Consider the following 16,555-nt stretch of genomic DNA (forward strand, 5'->3'; position numbering starts at 1 on the left):
ACACGCCCTCACTGTTGCTTGGCAACCAACGAAGCAAAACAATGATGGTGGCGGTAAAGGCGGGAAAGGAAAGGAAGGACGACCGAGTGAGCGAGCGGAGGATATGAGATGAGCTCGGTGGCGCTGTCGGCCGTTCTGGACAAGCACATTCGCCGCCTATGTCTCGACCAGTTCCCCTGCGGGAAAGGCATATGGGTGAGTGAGGGAAGGAGGCACGGAGGTCGCCATCTTGACTTCTCGGCCCCTTTTTCAGAAACAGTGAAACAAACCGGAAGTCACAACAACGACATTGGAACAATTTTATTATTATTTTTTTAAATAAACATTTTCAGGATTTTTTTATGGGCAATTGTTTTTAAATTGTTATACTTTGGACACAATTTTTAAATATGTTACATTAGTATATATATATTTTTTTAATCTAGTAAATTTTTCATATATTTAGTCGTGTTCTTCAGTAGCAGAAAAAATGCGCTTCGTTTGGCAATTAAAATAAATGTTACATTTTTAAAAATTAAAGGAAAAATGGTTTAATATAAAATGGTTAAAATATCAATTTGAATTACTTGGACTTGCATAACGGACCCCCCCCCCCCCCCGCCCCCACCAAACCCCCACCCACCCCCACCACTAAAATTGCAATAAATTCAAAACATGACTTGGTTTGACAATAAAAAAAAAAAAAGAATTAAAAAATAGAAATATACAATATTAAATTATATGGAGTAATAAACCAGTGGGAAAACATACAAAACTGTATTTAAATACAAAAAAAACATCTAAACACTAAATTTCATTATTCAGAATATTTTTTTTTTAATGGAAAAGTATAATATAAAATAAATGAAAATGTCAATAGGTTTGACAATTAACAAAACAATCTAATTAAAAAAAGAAAAAGAAAATCACATTATTTTGAATACCAAAATCACTTTGAGGGATGGGAACATGAATTAAAAAATGATTCATTTTGACAATAATTTTTTTTAAGAATATAAAACTGTGAATATTTTTTAAAAAATGAAAAAAAAATACAAAACTGGGAATAATTAAAAAAAAAAAAGTAATATCCGATTAGTTAAATGCACAACCCAATTTTGACATTTAGAAAAAGAAAAAAACAACAAAAAACTTTGGAGTAATAAAATAACAGAACAATTTCCCTCTAAAATCAAGTAAAAAATAGAATTTTGAACATAAATTAGAGTTTATTTTGTTGTGCCATTTGACCAAAGTGCGTTTCCTCCCTCCTAACAGCGGAAGGACGGCAACGGCGGCGAGGCGGAGGCGGTGACGCAGGACACGGACACGTTGCTGGACCTGCTGAGCTGCCCGCACTCGCCGTGGCACCACGACGAGCCGTGGAGCCCGCAGGCCGCCGCCCTCCAGCGCGTGGCCGTGATGGAGCCCGAGCGACTCGACGCTGACTTCGTGTGCAGCTACTTCAGGAAGCTGCGCATCGTCGACAAGGACGTCAGGAAGCTTCCTCTTGCCTGCACTTTTTTGTTTTCTGCTGTCAGAATTGTTTGCTCGGCCTTTACCGCTCGGCCTTTTTCAGGTGTCCGTGATTGACAACTATCTGCTGAAGTTCTGCAACCTGCAGGAACTTGTGCTCAGCGCCAACCGCATCTGCGAGATCTCTGCCGAGAACCTTCCCAGGACGCTCAAGGTTGCTTGCGCTGATGGCACTACTTGCTGTGTAAAATGACTCTCGTCCTGCTGACATCAAAGTGTTGTCTAATAAGTTGACTGGAATAGTAATTTTAAGTTGCATCACTATGTTGCTACACTCCATAATGTGTACTTACGTATGGAGAGAGTCAGAGTCATAGCATATTTACTAACATTTTTGAAGGACATTATAACCTATACACGCAATAACACACTCAAAATTGTCACATTTTTAACATAACTCATTTCTAGCACATTAAATAACACAGGTGACACATTTATATCGCACATATACTAACACTTTTTAATTGTGGGAACCATTCCCACATATGTTATTGTGATTTTTTTTATTCTCCACACTTTTTTACCATGAAACAACTCCCACACAATATTTCCGATTTACACCGTTCAAATTTCAAAATTATTTACTTACAGTATTAATACCAAGTACGTAATACATGTTAACTAATACCTTTTACTTTAACAATAGCACATTGACTAGCATTTCTCAATACATTGGCACTTGCATAACACATTTACTAACACTGTAATAACACGTGATAACCCATTTATAACACAGTAGCACATTTGTAAACCATGCAATCCCACATTAGCAAACACTTAATATCGCACATCCCAAAACAGTGATACCATTTCCGGTGGTGGGATACACCTCCAACTTAGAGCATAAATGGTCTGGTGAATGAGAATATCCACACGCACATGTAATAACACATTTACGACACTAATAGCACATTTGTTATAACACATTTAAGGCCACTTAATGCATTTTCTCACACATATTCACATTTGTAATTACACATTTAAGAACACCTAATTTATTTCTCACACATATGTAATTACAAATTTGTAACTATGTAATAACACGGTTAGCAACTCACGTGTTGAAGGTGTTGGAGCTGCGCGCCAACCGGCTGTGCACACTGGGCCGCCTCGCCATCTCTCCACCCCCTCGCCTGCAGTACCTCGGCCTGGCCGCCAACCACCTGGGATCCCATCGAGACGTCAGTCAGCTCACAGGAAAACAATGGTGGCCCCTCAACTCACTTCAAATTATTCAAATGAAAATCACACCAAATTCAATGTTTAAAAAATGTGAATCTTTTAGCTCCCATGCAAATGTAAAAACGCGACGTTTTGTGTTTGAGGCCTGAGCTGGTGTGCCTGGACCTGAGTGAGTGTGACTTCCAGGAGCAGCGCCCCCTGCTGAAGGCGCTGGGCACGCTCCCGTGCCTGCGGACGCTGGTGCTGGAGGGCAACCCGTTCACGCTGGCGCCCTCGTACCCGGGCTTCGCAGTGGACGCCCTGCCCCGACTCTCCTACCTGGACGCGGCCTGGATCGCCCCCGAGGAGCGACACCGATACCGAGGGATGGCTACCATGAGCCGTGAGTTTATACAAACCATTTATTCCCAGCCACCTTTTGTGGAAAAAAAAAAATCCCTAAATTAATGTATTTATTTTCTTTTGATTTATGTATGAATTATTGAATAATAAGCATTATTTTTTATTTTGTAAATGAATTTAAAATAAATTGCACTTCTATTTTTGTTATATTAAATAATTTAAGCATAATTAAATCCAAACAATATTTTAAATACATATTTACTTACATATGGATTATTTGCATTATATAACAAATCTAATATTTTTAATATTTTTTTAAATACATTAATTCCAAAGAAATAAAACATCAAAATATTTTTATTTTACTTTACTACATAATTACTCAACTATGCATTAAAATAATTACAAAGTAAAATTAAAAAATGAGCATTAATTTTTTGTTTAGCAACAAATTTTTAGTTTGTTTATGAAATAATTTAAGAATTAAACCAACAATATTTAAAATGCATATGAATTCTTTGAATTATAAAAAATAACTTATTTTGTAAAAATACATCAATTCAAAATAAAATTACAAATCATAAAATGTTTTTATTTTATTTGAGTGCATAATTGGTTAATACATTAAAAATAATTATAAAGAAGGAAAATTAAAAATGGACACTCATGAAGTTACAAACTATTACACATAAAATACAAACAGTAAAATAAACCAACTTCTGTTTTTTAATTTATCAAATAATTTGCAAATTATTTTTTTAATTAAGCTAAATATGAACAATAATGTTTAAAATAAGCATGAATTATTCTATCATTCAAAACATTTTTGTACATTACATATATACATATTAAAATAAGCTAATTTCATTAAATTGTATAGTCAACTATAAACAATAACATTTTAAAATGTGCATGATTTTATTGAACAATTTTATGTAAAATACCAAAAAAGTCGAATGATCTTATTTCCATAAAGTTGTTTCAAAACTGGACTGAAGTCTTTTATAACCCGAAAGTGGCCTTGATTGACTCCCGAGTTTGCTCCGCCCCCCTGAGCCCAACGATCTGTATGATGTTGGCTTTCACGTTAGACCTTCTGGTGGACTGGGCGTCGGCCACGGTGCATGTGGGCATGATGCGGAGCGTCCCGGACCCGCTGCTGGACGGGGACCCCGACGCTCCCGAGTTCCCGGTCATCAACTACAGCTACAAGATCTCGTTCGTCTTCTTCAGTCACCAGACCACCGTCTACCGGGTACCCACGCGCTACGCTCCTTTTGACACCGCCCCCTCTCACTCGCTCGGTGTCAGACGCTAGATGGCGCTGTTCGCAGGAAGTTGTGAGTAGCGCTCCGGCGAAACGTCAGAGTCAGGGTCAGGACCAGGGTCAGGACCAGGGCGCCGAACAAACTCAGAAGAAGAGTGTCAAACTGACTGTGGTGGTAAACGCCGCAGACGGCGGCCAAGAAAAAGCCTCCGCCTCCTTCGGTATTATAAAAACACACAACGCAATACACGCTTTTACGAGCACCTAATGACACATTTACTAAGACATTTATAACATGAATAAAACATTTGTAACACATGTTATTACACTTCTACAACATTTGCATAATTGCTCCATATAATACTGACCTTAAACATTTACTAACACATTTATGATGTAATAGAACATCTTCTAACATGTAGTAACGCATTTAATGTTATGTAATATCACTTTTACTAACAACTAACAACACATTTACTAACATAACTGACATATTTTCAAGACGTTATAATTTCTATAATGCGTCATCTCTATATTTGCCACTAATACACGTGAATAACATTCACATCACATAACATAACATATTAAGACATTTACATAAAACACAACATTTACTACCATACCTGCATGTAATAACACATTTATAAGCAGGTAATTACACATTGACTGACATATTCAAACCATATGACACGAACATTTCTAACATGGAACACGTTTATGACGTAATAACATTGGTAACATGAATAACATGTACAAGCACATTTATAACATCCATAACACATTCACGAACACATGTAATAACTCTTTTACCACATATTATAACACATTTACAACAACATTTATTAACACCAACATATTTCCTTATAATTGAACAACACATTTGCCTATGCTTAATTACATTTTTAATATGTAATAAACTTAACACACCTGAACATGTTTATAACCCACACAAAGCCTTCATTAACACAATTATCACCACATTAACTCATTTGCTCCCAAAAACGTATACATACGTTCTATTTTAAATACTGCCATGGTCCCAAAAACGTTTTTGTTTTTTTTGTTTTGTTTTTGTTTCTTTTTAATAAATGCTAGCGCATACAGAATGTTATACAGCCCCTGACCTGAAGAAGTTGTTTAAAGCAATGGCAGTTATTACAAAAAAAATGGCCAGCAGGTGGCAGGAGAGTATAAGAGATCTATGGCCATGTTGCAAAAAGCTCTTTTCCCCGGTGTTTTCAACAGGTTTGTGAATAATGATGAAACTTAGCTGTATTCTAAAGTTTAACTGCTACAAAACGGAAACAGATAGCGAAGGGGGTTGCTTCAGTGAAAATGGCTGGGAGTGAATGAGTTAATAACCCATTTCCTATGTAATACATCTATAACCTTAACTTATTTACATAGAGATGAGCATCAATTGTTGGGAATAAATTAACACCATTTCACGTAAGCGTATGTCAGTGCTTTTGATCACGTCGCTTACACTGGCTGCCCACCACTGACAAATCAAGATCACACATTTGGACTGATGCCATATACCTCGCAGGGCAAAAAATGAAACTTGGGGATATTAGCTTGCTTACCGTGTCATCTTGAGTCACAGAGTCGAGATACAGCACGTCGCCTCAGCAGTGGGCGTACTGCGTCGACTTCGGAGACGTGCTCACGTTCGTTGTACGTGACCTGAGCGGCTTCAAGAGATTCCTCCAACAAGGATTTCGCGTTTCTATCGAGCAGGAAAAGGTGAGCGGTGGCGACGGTATCATTCTGTTCACCGGTAAAACGTACAAATACGTGTGGAAAAACTCGTAAAAGTACGAGTACACTTGGACGCTCGTGTCTCCTGTCTTATTTTCAGATCTTGTCATGGCCTGCGGAGCCCTCAGATGTCAACGGGGAAGGTGCCGCAGACAAGAAAGGGAAAAAAGTGGGTTTCATCATCTTAATAATGGAGGTTAAAACAAAAAATCACGACAGCAGGGTCCAAAGTATGCTATGCACTTTCAACTGTATTAAAAGTAACATTTGGCACGGGTTGAGAAATGTGGAAGATGTTGAAGCGGGAAAATTAGGTCACATAATTAAGCTATATGGGGGAAAATGAAATGTGAACGTAACTAGCACAAATGCCCTAAAATGACGGTGGCCCCGAAGTGGAAAAACACAGCAGATAACTAAACATAACAGCAAAATAAAAAAAAATATATATACATATGAAAAACAACAAAAACAAACAACATACCAAAAAAAAAGAATAAAATTCTAAAAACAACAAAATAATAAACAACAGCAAATAAAAAAAAAACACAAAACAAATAACTAAACAAAACAAACAAATTGTACAGAAAGAGTTTGGTAAAAAGAGAGGAATTTTTGCTATATAAAATGTGACATTACAAAAAAATTAAACATAAAACAAGTGGAAGTTACAAGCAGGAATGTCGCAAACAAACTGAACATTTAACTGATGGAATGGTTTGAAAGAGTTCAAAAATGTGAGAATAGTTAACGGCCGAATATGGAGTTGAATGATTAAAAAAAAAACACAAAAAAAACACGAGGATGGTAATCTTTGTTATATCAAATGTGATATTATTTTAAAAATTTAAAATATTGAGAAAGTGGAAGTTACAAGCAGGAATGTCCTGAACCAGCCTAACATTTGAATGACGGAATGGATTCAAAGGGTGCAGAAATATAGTAGTAGTTGATGGGAAAATATAGAATGAATTGATGAATGAGGATGGTAATTCTTGTTATACAAAATGTGACATTCAAAAAAATTTGCAATGTTGGGGAAGTGGGAAAAAATTACAAGCAGGAATGTTTTTAACCAGCCGAACATTTGAATCATGGAATGGATTCAAAGGGAGCAGAAATATAGTAGTAGTTGATGGACGAATATGGAGTGAAATAATTAAAGCAGGAAAAAAAAGTGACAATGGTCACTTTTGTTTTACAAAAATTTAGAAAAAATATTACAAAACTAAATAAAGTTTTGGAAGTGTGAAAGTTTCAGAAAAATTTCCTCAACGAGCTGAATGTAAGGATGAGGCAATGTAGAAGTAGTTGACGGCTTGACAAATGTGTAAATAGTTGAAAGTCGTAAAGCTAATTTTGCGCGGGAAGTTCGACCATCCAACGGCCAAATGTTGCACTTTTCGGACCCCTCTACAGGCCAAAGGCAAAGACAAGCAAAAGAAATCTGTGGAGCTGGTCGCAGACCCGCCTGTGACCACAGTGGTGGCATCCTCACACGTCTCCTTGCAAGTCCTTCTGTGTGGACGGCCAAGAGTGGACGTTCTCTGCGACTTTGGTTCTCTGCACAAGGATCCCGTGACAGAAAGTTCTTCCATTACAGATGAGGCGAGTTGGCGCTTCTGTTTGTTTTTTTGTTCCCAAATTGTATTGGAAGGTTGTCGCTGACGTGGGATTATGTGTTGTTCATCTTCGAAGAGCGGAACCACAGACAACAAATCCAAGGACGAGTCCAAGAAGAAAGGAGGAACAGCAGGAGGAGGGCGTGCTGGAAACAAGAAAACGCCAAACGCCAAAGGTGCTCTGACAACTACACTGGCCGCGATATTCACTACATCAGCACAATCCAATCAGGCATTAAAACAAATCCAAAACAAAACACATTGAAATTACACAAATATACAGGGATTGTGGAGAAATTTTTGATTCTTCATTGTTCATTTTAAACATCCACTATTAATTTCAATGTTCTATCACAGCAATGTCTTCTTTTTTTTTTTTTTTTTTTTTAAATTATATATATATATATATATATATATATATATATATATATATATATATATATATATATAATCATAGGTCTAGTAATCGCTGACACGTTTGTCCGCCATCTTTCTGCTACAGCTACCGGAAGAGACAAACGGAGCGAACGTAGTATTTGGTTGTGGCTTGCAAAATGTTGTCCCCTCTGAGGCACCGTAGTGCACATGCTTCAAATTTAAGTCGTTGCATTCTAATAATTCACCACTGGTTGGCAAAAAATTATACTGTCTATTTAAAATCTTATAAAATGTTATCTAAATTAAACGTTTATATAGGCCAAAATTTAATAAAAGCCATCAAAATGCAATTATATATTTTTTCATCAGTTTTTTTTGTGATGTAGATTAAACATTTAATATTTTTAATATATTTTATGAAAATGCAGCTAGCAAAATGCATTATTTATTTGAATCAATTTAAAGTTTTGTAATGTTCCTAGTAGCTGTGTACTTTCATGACGAATTATGTAATAGTTTTGTATTTTTTTCCCCCCCACTAAATATTCAATTTTAAAGTATTTATCTAGTTTGTCATTTTTTTAAATATATACTATATAGGTCAATTTGTGTGTATACATTTTTTTGTATTTCTTTTTTTTTTAGTAATTATGTTTCTTGTATTGTCTAAATCACTTCACTACTTAAAGATAAAAAGAAAAAGGGGCAGTAATAAAATATTAAATTTAAATATACACCTATATGTGTGTGAGTATATACTTAAATACACATATAAATATATATATATATATATATATATACATATATACACATATAAATATATATGTATATATATATATACATATATACACATATATATATATATATATATATATATATATATATATACACACACACACACATATATATATATATATATATATATATATATATATACATACATATACCTATATACATATATATACATATATATATATATACATATATATATATATATATATATATACATATATATATATACATATATATATATATACATATATATATATATACATATATATATATATATATACATATATATATATATACATATATATATACATATATATATATACATATATACACATATATATACATACATATATACATATATATATATATACATATATACACATATACATATATATACATACATATATATATATATATATAAATACATGTGGGTTAAATTTTTGCAATGCAAAACTTTTTTTTTTATATAAAATAGAATAGGACTAATGAAACATTTCTATTGAAATGATTTTTTTTTTTTTATGGGTGTTGATAAATTGCAAAATACACATTTAATAAGAGTAGGCTATATTATAGCTTTTTGAACACTATATAAAAATACTTTTAAATTTGTGAAATTTTTATTTTCATATTAGTAAAAATTGAACAAAATCCACATCTTTAACACTAAAGATTTTGACTCATTTGGTGCAGGTATAATACCTAATGTACTGTCCAGTGAGCATGACCATGGGCCTCGCTTGCTTTTGTCTCCCAGGAACGCGGCAAGGTCAAGGCAGCGAGGAGCACGACGCAGACACGCCTGGAGCCGAGACCGCCACGGTGGAGCTTAGCGTGGAGCTGAAAAAGTGGCGGCACTCCTCCGAGGTGGCCCCGCTCACACCCGCCAACTCCTGAGTCAAGACACACACTCGCCTTCGTTTCAAGTCAACAACTTTTATTCATTTGTACGCAAAAGTAGAAAGACGAAGCAAAGAAGTGCTTTCAAGTGTTCCGCCTGCATGCATCCCATCAAAGTTCAATAAAAAAAAACAAAAAAACAAAAACAAAACATTTCCAGGCATAGAAAAATTCACTATGGCTCCCCAATTGTCACGCCATTGCATCCTTCATATAGTCATTTTTGATTTATATTCATATAATCTATATGTACACTACTCACACAAAGTTTGGAATATCGTCAAACTCGCTGAAACAATCTAGAATGCACTCTAACCTCTACAGTTGACCTTCATTTGGCTTGTTTTTCCATTTCCAAGCTTTTTGTGACCCCTCCAGTCTCTCCAAATGAAGCTCACATGCAAAGGTTATTAAGACTTTTAGGTTGTGTCAGAAACGTCAGGCCAATGTCCCAGACTGGTTTTTGTTTTTGTTTTGTGATCAGTGTGACAAGCTGTGCAAACATCAATGACGCGTTTAGCCCTCAAGTCGCTTTTTTGCATGGCCGCGTTCAGAAGGTGCGGTCGTCGTTGCAGTCGTGGCTCCAGTGGCCGAACACCTCGCAGATGTCGCAGTACGGCCGCTCGGCGCCCTTGACGCCGTGGTAGGCGGTGTGCGGCGGCGAGTCGGGCGCCTGCGCCTGCGCCGGGCAGTCCTCCGTGTCGTGACGGTCGAAGCAGTCGCAGATGTCGCAGAACAGGCGAGGCGGCTTCTTCTTCTTTTTCTTCTTAGTCGATTCTTTGTCCTCCCTGCACAACGCAAAAGGGAACAATTTTCATCTAGATTTAAACACGGGAGGATTTCCTCCCTCCCCCCCATTGCAAAGATTTTATATTTTTGCATCACTTTTTAATACTGTACATTTAGAAAAAAAGAAAACGTTTCTAGAGGTGCAGCGATTTAATCAACATCAATTATCAAGTTAAATGATTTTTATGAAGCGTAATTGTTTAACTTAAATTTTGTAGCTTTCGGATCCCTATTAAAATTAAATATATATATATATATATATATATATTTATTTATTTATTTTTTTTCTCTCTCTCTCTCTCTTTCCAACATATTTAAAATTGATCTAATATTTATAACATTTATGTCTAAAACTACAGCTGATTTTTTTCTAAATCTATTATTTTATTTAAATAATTTTACCATTTGGACCATGTGTATAACACCCGAATATACAAAAATATTGTATAAAAAAATACATTTATTCTATATACTTTCAGAATACATTTGTGTTGTACATTTTCTCTTAATACTAACATTTGCAGTATTTTGGTAGTTTCATAAAGTTAAGTCTTAATAGCTAATATTTTTGTGGTTTGTTTTCTACTATCCATTTAGAAATATTTTCCCATAATTTATTTTTTGCGTTCGATTTAATATGTACTAGTATTTTGGAGTATTGTGTAATATTTGTATGTGCTGACTCAGATCCAAAAACTGATGTCAGATGCCATCTGCTGGTGGTTATTCATCAGTGAAGTTGTTTCCCAGTTTGAAATTGAGCAGAAACAGACGCCACCAACCCATCCTCAGTGAAAAAACAATTTGAAGTATAGCACTTTTGTTCTTTGACTTCCTGAGTCGTAAAAAACACTTAATATATGCATATTTTGTCTAGTATGTTGCTAGACAATGCCTGATGCCTTTCGTTGAGCATAAATAATTTGACAGAAATGTGGAACTGAACTGTGACTGACCCGTCGTAGTCGTCCAGCTCGCTGGCGTTGTTGCCGTTGAGCGCGGCGGCAGCCATTTTCTCCAACTGGTCTTTGAGGTCCAAGTTGTTCTTCCGCAGGTCAACGATGACTGAATTCAGGAAGTTAATCTGTTTTTTTTACCGGCCGACAAACAAAAGTGAATAAATGATTGTTCCAAAAACAAACATTACTCGGGATGGGCATTTGAAGAAAAAGGCTTGATTGATCCGTACGATGAATTTTGTTTACTTTTTTTTTTTCTCCTTCCTAAAGATTGTATGACAAAATTTCTATACGGGAGAAAACAGCGATATAATTCATGCATAATACTGGGGGGGGAAAAGGAAAAAAAAAAAAAAAACCCATATATATATATATATATATATATATATATATATATATATACACATACATATACACACACTTCATTTTATACATTAAAACCAAACTTTTATCAAAATTGGGAGACAAATTATATACATATGCAAAAAATTGCGAAGAATTAAAAAAAATGCCCATCCCTGTACAGATTTTTTTTTTTTTTTTTTTTTTTTTTTTTTTAAATCAAGTGATGATGTTAGAGTGATACCAAACAAAGACAAATGAGCGTCAGCCCAACATACTTCGAACACCCGTGATGACTTCACATATATTTTAAAGGGAACATATTATGAAAAAAAAAATGTACTTTTGTAAATGTTTGCATACAAATAGTTGATTCTCTAGAGTGCCTGCAAATTAAACAACCTAAGTACTGTATGTCAAACGGTGGTGTGGTGGTGGTGATGGTAATTAGCCCCACTGTTCTGTCACAGACACGAGTTTCTTTCTCTACCAATAAAGCCAAAAGGTAAGCAGAGCTGCAAGTGTTAGCACAGATTAGCGTTAGCTAACAGCAGTACTTGCATTTGGCCATGTCATGTGTCACACTAAATGACAAGTGAAAATCAGCACTCGCACTGTGTGAAGGGGTTTAATTAGCCAGTGCAGTGCTTTGCACAAGGTAAGCAGACCTGCATGAAGTTTTGTTAAAGCACAGAAGTGTAATGGTATAAATTTGAAATCATAGTTGGTTTTGGCTCTTGCTATAATTTCCATTTTAAAACTATGAATGTGGACAATTATAAAGCATAATATGTCTCCTTTAAGTGACACATGCACACATGCATGAGTGAAGCTGACAAAAAACATCAACAAACCGCTGCCTGATGGTGCCGCAGCATTGCAGACAGAGCACAGCATTGGGGTATAAAGGAGGAGAGGAAGAAAATAACAGGTTCAAATTAGAATACGACACACGCACACACACAAAATGAATCAGTATAACATTTTGGAGGCTCTGCGGACACAACATTGGGCACGCCTGCGCAATCGAAAAGACATCCAATCGTTCCAACAAAATGACTCTTTATCAAGATAATACCCCTTCAAATTGAGCATTAATATCAGGGGGAAAAAAAACCCCAAAAAAACCTACCAATTTTAGATGGTAAAACCTGTAACCGAAAAAAACAAAACAAAACAAACGGAGTAATACAGAAAAATGAAATACTATATGAAACATGACAATACAAATATTACAGAATATGCAAAAATTAGAACAAGTAATTATGGAAAAAATAGGAGGAAAAACGAAATTAAACTTAAAAAAAAAAAGAATAGAAAATAAGATGCAAAATCAAAAATATTAGATAAAATAGTTTGGAAAATGTTACAAAAAATACAAAAAAGAATAAAATGCAAAACAAAAATATTGGAAAATAATAAAATTAGAACAAAATACGGAATGGACAAAAACGTATTTGATAATTTGACAAAAAAGAAAAAGAAAAAAAAACATTGCCAATTTTTGTTCGACTAAAATAGAAACTCACCATAAATAAATGGATGAAATAATTTAATAAAAAAAAAAAATAAGCACAAAAATAAGTGACTTAACAGAAGGGCTTTTGTCAAACTGTTAGAATGTTTCAAGTGTACCTAATGAAGTGGCCTGCGTGAATGAGCCTCTCTAAAACGTAATACAGAAACAATTAACACCTGACTCATGTTACAAGCATCTTGATTCCGTACGACTGCCCCGAAATATGAGCGCTAGATAAAAAAAGAAAGACTGCACTTGGGACAGGGCAGGGAAGCAAGTTAACACACAATTTGCTCTTGGGATCCAATCCGAGCTTTTATTCCGTGATGAAGACGTTACATACCTCGGCCTCCGTGTCCGTGTCCGTGTCCCTCGGCTGGTCTACGACAGAATCACCTGCACACACAAGAGGGGCGGAGGTGTTGTCGCACGAGTATGTCCGCGACCAATACTCACATTGACATCATAAGCAGAAGCGCACCTGAGTGGGCGGCCAGCTCCTGTTCCAACTTCTTCACTTGCTTCTTGAGCTCAGCCTTGTCCTGCTCCAAGTCTGTGATGGCTGTCTGCAAGCTCTGGCCTGAGGCAATTTGCCCAAGCGCAACAGCCAGCTAAAGAAAAATATATTTTTAGTTTTTTTAGGTTTTTATGACAAATGCAAAAATATTGGAAACTAAGTACTGCACAAAACCATTAGAAAATAATTCACAATTTGTAGAAACAAATTTATATAAATATCAAGACAAAAAAAAAAAAAAACACTAGAAATGTGAAGGTTTATTGTGGTTCTGCCTCACCTCTGTCTTTAAGGCTTCTATTTGCTGCTCCTTCTCCAACACTAAGGCACTGTTTTTATGGACACACTTTTTGAACTCAGCATTCTCCTTGCCCAGCTTCTCCTTCAAAGTGCTCTCGCTATCCACGCAACACCACGGCCCCAAAAAACAACATTGTGTATATTATAGAGGAACAATGTCTTGCCTTTTGATACCATGTTACATTCTAGGAACTGAAGGTAAATGAAATTTTTAACAATATGAAGGCATAACTTGGCTTGCTGTAAGAATATAAAAAAAAAAAAAAGTGTTTCACATTATTCAGTGCTTTTAAGATAGCAGTAAGGTTAAGGAAAAAAAGTTTTTATTCATCTAAGCTGTATTTTTATTTTATGTGGTAGTTAATGTGCTTTGTATATGACGAACTGGTGGAATGTATGATGAATCTTTCGCATGTTTCTAATTGGATATATATTTCAACAAATATATTGGAGGGAAAAAAAAAAAAAAAAAAAAAAAAAAAAAAAAAAAAGTGAAGAAATGTTATTGCCAGACCTTTGCTTGAACTCCTTCAACTGTGCTTGTAGTTTTGAGTGCTCATCCTTAAGCTGAGGGGAAAAAGAAAACAAAAGTGTCCTTAACATAAGAGAAAATAGGTAGATGCCACAATTACAGATTAAACCTTGTGAATTTTTTTTTTTTTTTTTTTTTTTTAATTATAGATGCCACAAAGATCAGACGACAGTATGCAAGATGTTGGTTAATAGTGAATATCAGGGAACATAACATACAAAAGGTTTTGCAAAAAATAAATAAATAAAAATACACCCAAATACAGATTTTATACAACATTAGATGAAAAACCTCAAAGGAAAATTACCACCCAAAAAAAAAAAAAAAAAAAAAAAAAGTAAAATTACAAAAATGGAAGAAACATCCACAACGGTTAAAAAAGAAAAACAGAATACAAAAATATTAAACAAAACAATTAGAGAAAAATACAAAATAATTAAATGAATACAAAATTAAAGTATTACACAAATCAAATACTCAGGAAAATAAAAAAAATTAAATAAAATAAAAATCAAAGAAACATGAAAAAAATATTTGGCCAAAAAAAAAAAAAAAAAAAAGATGAAAAATAACAGAAAACTACGGAAAATTGATCAATTAGAAAATACAAGTAGTAAAATTTACCTGTGTCTCCATCTCTTGCTTCGAAGACCGAAGACTCTCCAGCAGAACTTGAGCTTCACTCTTATCTTGGAGCAAAGCGTCCCTCTCCTTAGTCAGCTGCTCGAGAACCTCGGCTGTCTGGCCGGACGCCTCAGATGTCTACAGTGAGCGGGAGCACGATGAACGTGGTGTCAGACTTCAATGCAACCGGCCACACAGTGGAGATGAGAAAGGCTTGATTCCAGCCCAGATTCTCATTTTGGTCTTTTTCAGAATCAGAGGTGCCCAAGTCCGGTCCTAAAGAGCCACTATCCAGCCCGTTTTCCATGTCTCTCTCTCTTTCAACGCAGCTTAATCCAATGATCAGCTCATCAGCAAGCTTTGCAGAAACCTGACAATGATCCTAATTATGAATCAGGTGTGTTGGTGGACATAAACATGGAAAAGAGGCTGGGTAGGGGCTCTCGAGGACTTGCCGTGGGCCCCCCTGCTTTAGATTGACAATGTGCTCAAAAGTAGAACCAATTACAATAAAATACAATGAACCCCTTGCTATATTGTGGATTTTCAAATCATTGTGGGTTTTTACAATGGACAGAGGCAAGTCTGATTTGGAGCACCTCTGAAGTCTACTGGAAGACATGTTGCAGTGTAATTAAATAAGATGAAGAGTAAATCCACAACTCATCTCCAATAATAGACAATATAGGACTGCGAGTATTGTGTGCTCTAGGGGTGGGTGACATGGCCTAAAAATAATATCACGATATTTCAAAGAAATTTGCGGTGACAATATTTGGTAATAATTATTGAACAATAGATTTGTGATTGGTGCTTAGCACTTTTATTACAGCACAATATATAAACCACCATTTTTCCATAATTGAAATGTAAACAAAGTGCAAATATAGCAACCGTAATGGAATGTAAATTAATAAAACAGGCTAGGTAGTTTTTACCCTGCAAGGTCTAATTGTAACATACGGTAACTGCTTAAAGCATTTGAAGTACATTTACTTATCAGATAAAAAACAAAAACACACAAACCTTCAGAGGTCAGTGAGTAAAGAAAGTAAATTATTTTTCTCCTGTGTGGTTTAACACTCGTGTTGTTTCTCCCCCCAGCGATTGTTTAGGCAGTGGTTATTTTGCCTTAACTGTCAACCCTCCTGCGAGCATTATTTTGCCGTGAATGTCTCTGATTGGTCAATCCGAGGAGCGAGAACATGCCATGA

The 16,555-nt window shown here is 35.3% G+C and overlaps 2 protein-coding genes across 4 annotated transcripts in view; one reads left to right on the top strand and one right to left on the bottom strand.

Moving 5' to 3' along the window:
* Nucleotides 1-9,934, top strand: LOC144018576 (leucine-rich repeat-containing protein 43-like). The gene is made up of 12 exons (XM_077520888.1): nt 1-195; nt 1,258-1,473; nt 1,559-1,669; nt 2,583-2,722; nt 2,841-3,079; nt 4,131-4,294; nt 4,374-4,527; nt 5,913-6,052; nt 6,168-6,236; nt 7,487-7,675; nt 7,766-7,865; nt 9,617-9,934. The coding sequence occupies exons 1-12, from the start codon at nt 109-111 to the stop codon at nt 9,754-9,756; spliced, it is 1,749 nt and encodes a 582-aa protein (XP_077377014.1). The 5' UTR covers nt 1-108; the 3' UTR covers nt 9,757-9,934.
* clip1a (CAP-GLY domain containing linker protein 1a) overlaps nt 9,780-16,555 on the bottom strand; it is a 24,129-nt gene continuing 17,353 nt past the window's right edge. For all 3 annotated transcript variants that reach the window (XM_077520887.1, XM_077520885.1, XM_077520886.1), the window contains 7 exons: nt 15,342-15,479; nt 14,700-14,752; nt 14,166-14,283; nt 13,850-13,979; nt 13,712-13,764; nt 11,505-11,632; nt 9,780-10,547 (listed from right to left, as the gene is read on the bottom strand). In XM_077520887.1, the coding sequence (XP_077377013.1) occupies nt 10,310-10,547; nt 11,505-11,632; nt 13,712-13,764; nt 13,850-13,979; nt 14,166-14,283; nt 14,700-14,752; nt 15,342-15,479 (858 nt within the window). In that variant the 3' untranslated portion in view covers nt 9,780-10,309. The remainder of the gene's footprint in view (nt 10,548-11,504; nt 11,633-13,711; nt 13,765-13,849; nt 13,980-14,165; nt 14,284-14,699; nt 14,753-15,341; nt 15,480-16,555) is intronic.

The sequence above is a fragment of the Festucalex cinctus genome, chromosome 5 (genome assembly GCF_051991245.1).
Source record: "Festucalex cinctus isolate MCC-2025b chromosome 5, RoL_Fcin_1.0, whole genome shotgun sequence".
Classification (NCBI taxonomy): Eukaryota; Metazoa; Chordata; class Actinopteri; order Syngnathiformes; family Syngnathidae; genus Festucalex; species Festucalex cinctus.

What these genes read in the sequence shown, in the direction of transcription:
- LOC144018576 (XM_077520888.1), top strand. Translation starts at nt 109, where the DNA reads ATGAGCTCGGTGGCGCTGTCGGCCGTTCTGGACAAGCACATTCGCCGC. An exon ending in CAGACAAGAAAGGGAAAAAA is followed by an intron (nt 6,237 to 7,486) that starts GTGGGTTTCATC and finishes ACCCCTCTACAG; the next exon opens with GCCAAAGGCAAAGACAAGCA. An exon ending in GTTCTTCCATTACAGATGAG is followed by an intron (nt 7,676 to 7,765) that starts GCGAGTTGGCGC and finishes TCATCTTCGAAG; the next exon opens with AGCGGAACCACAGACAACAA.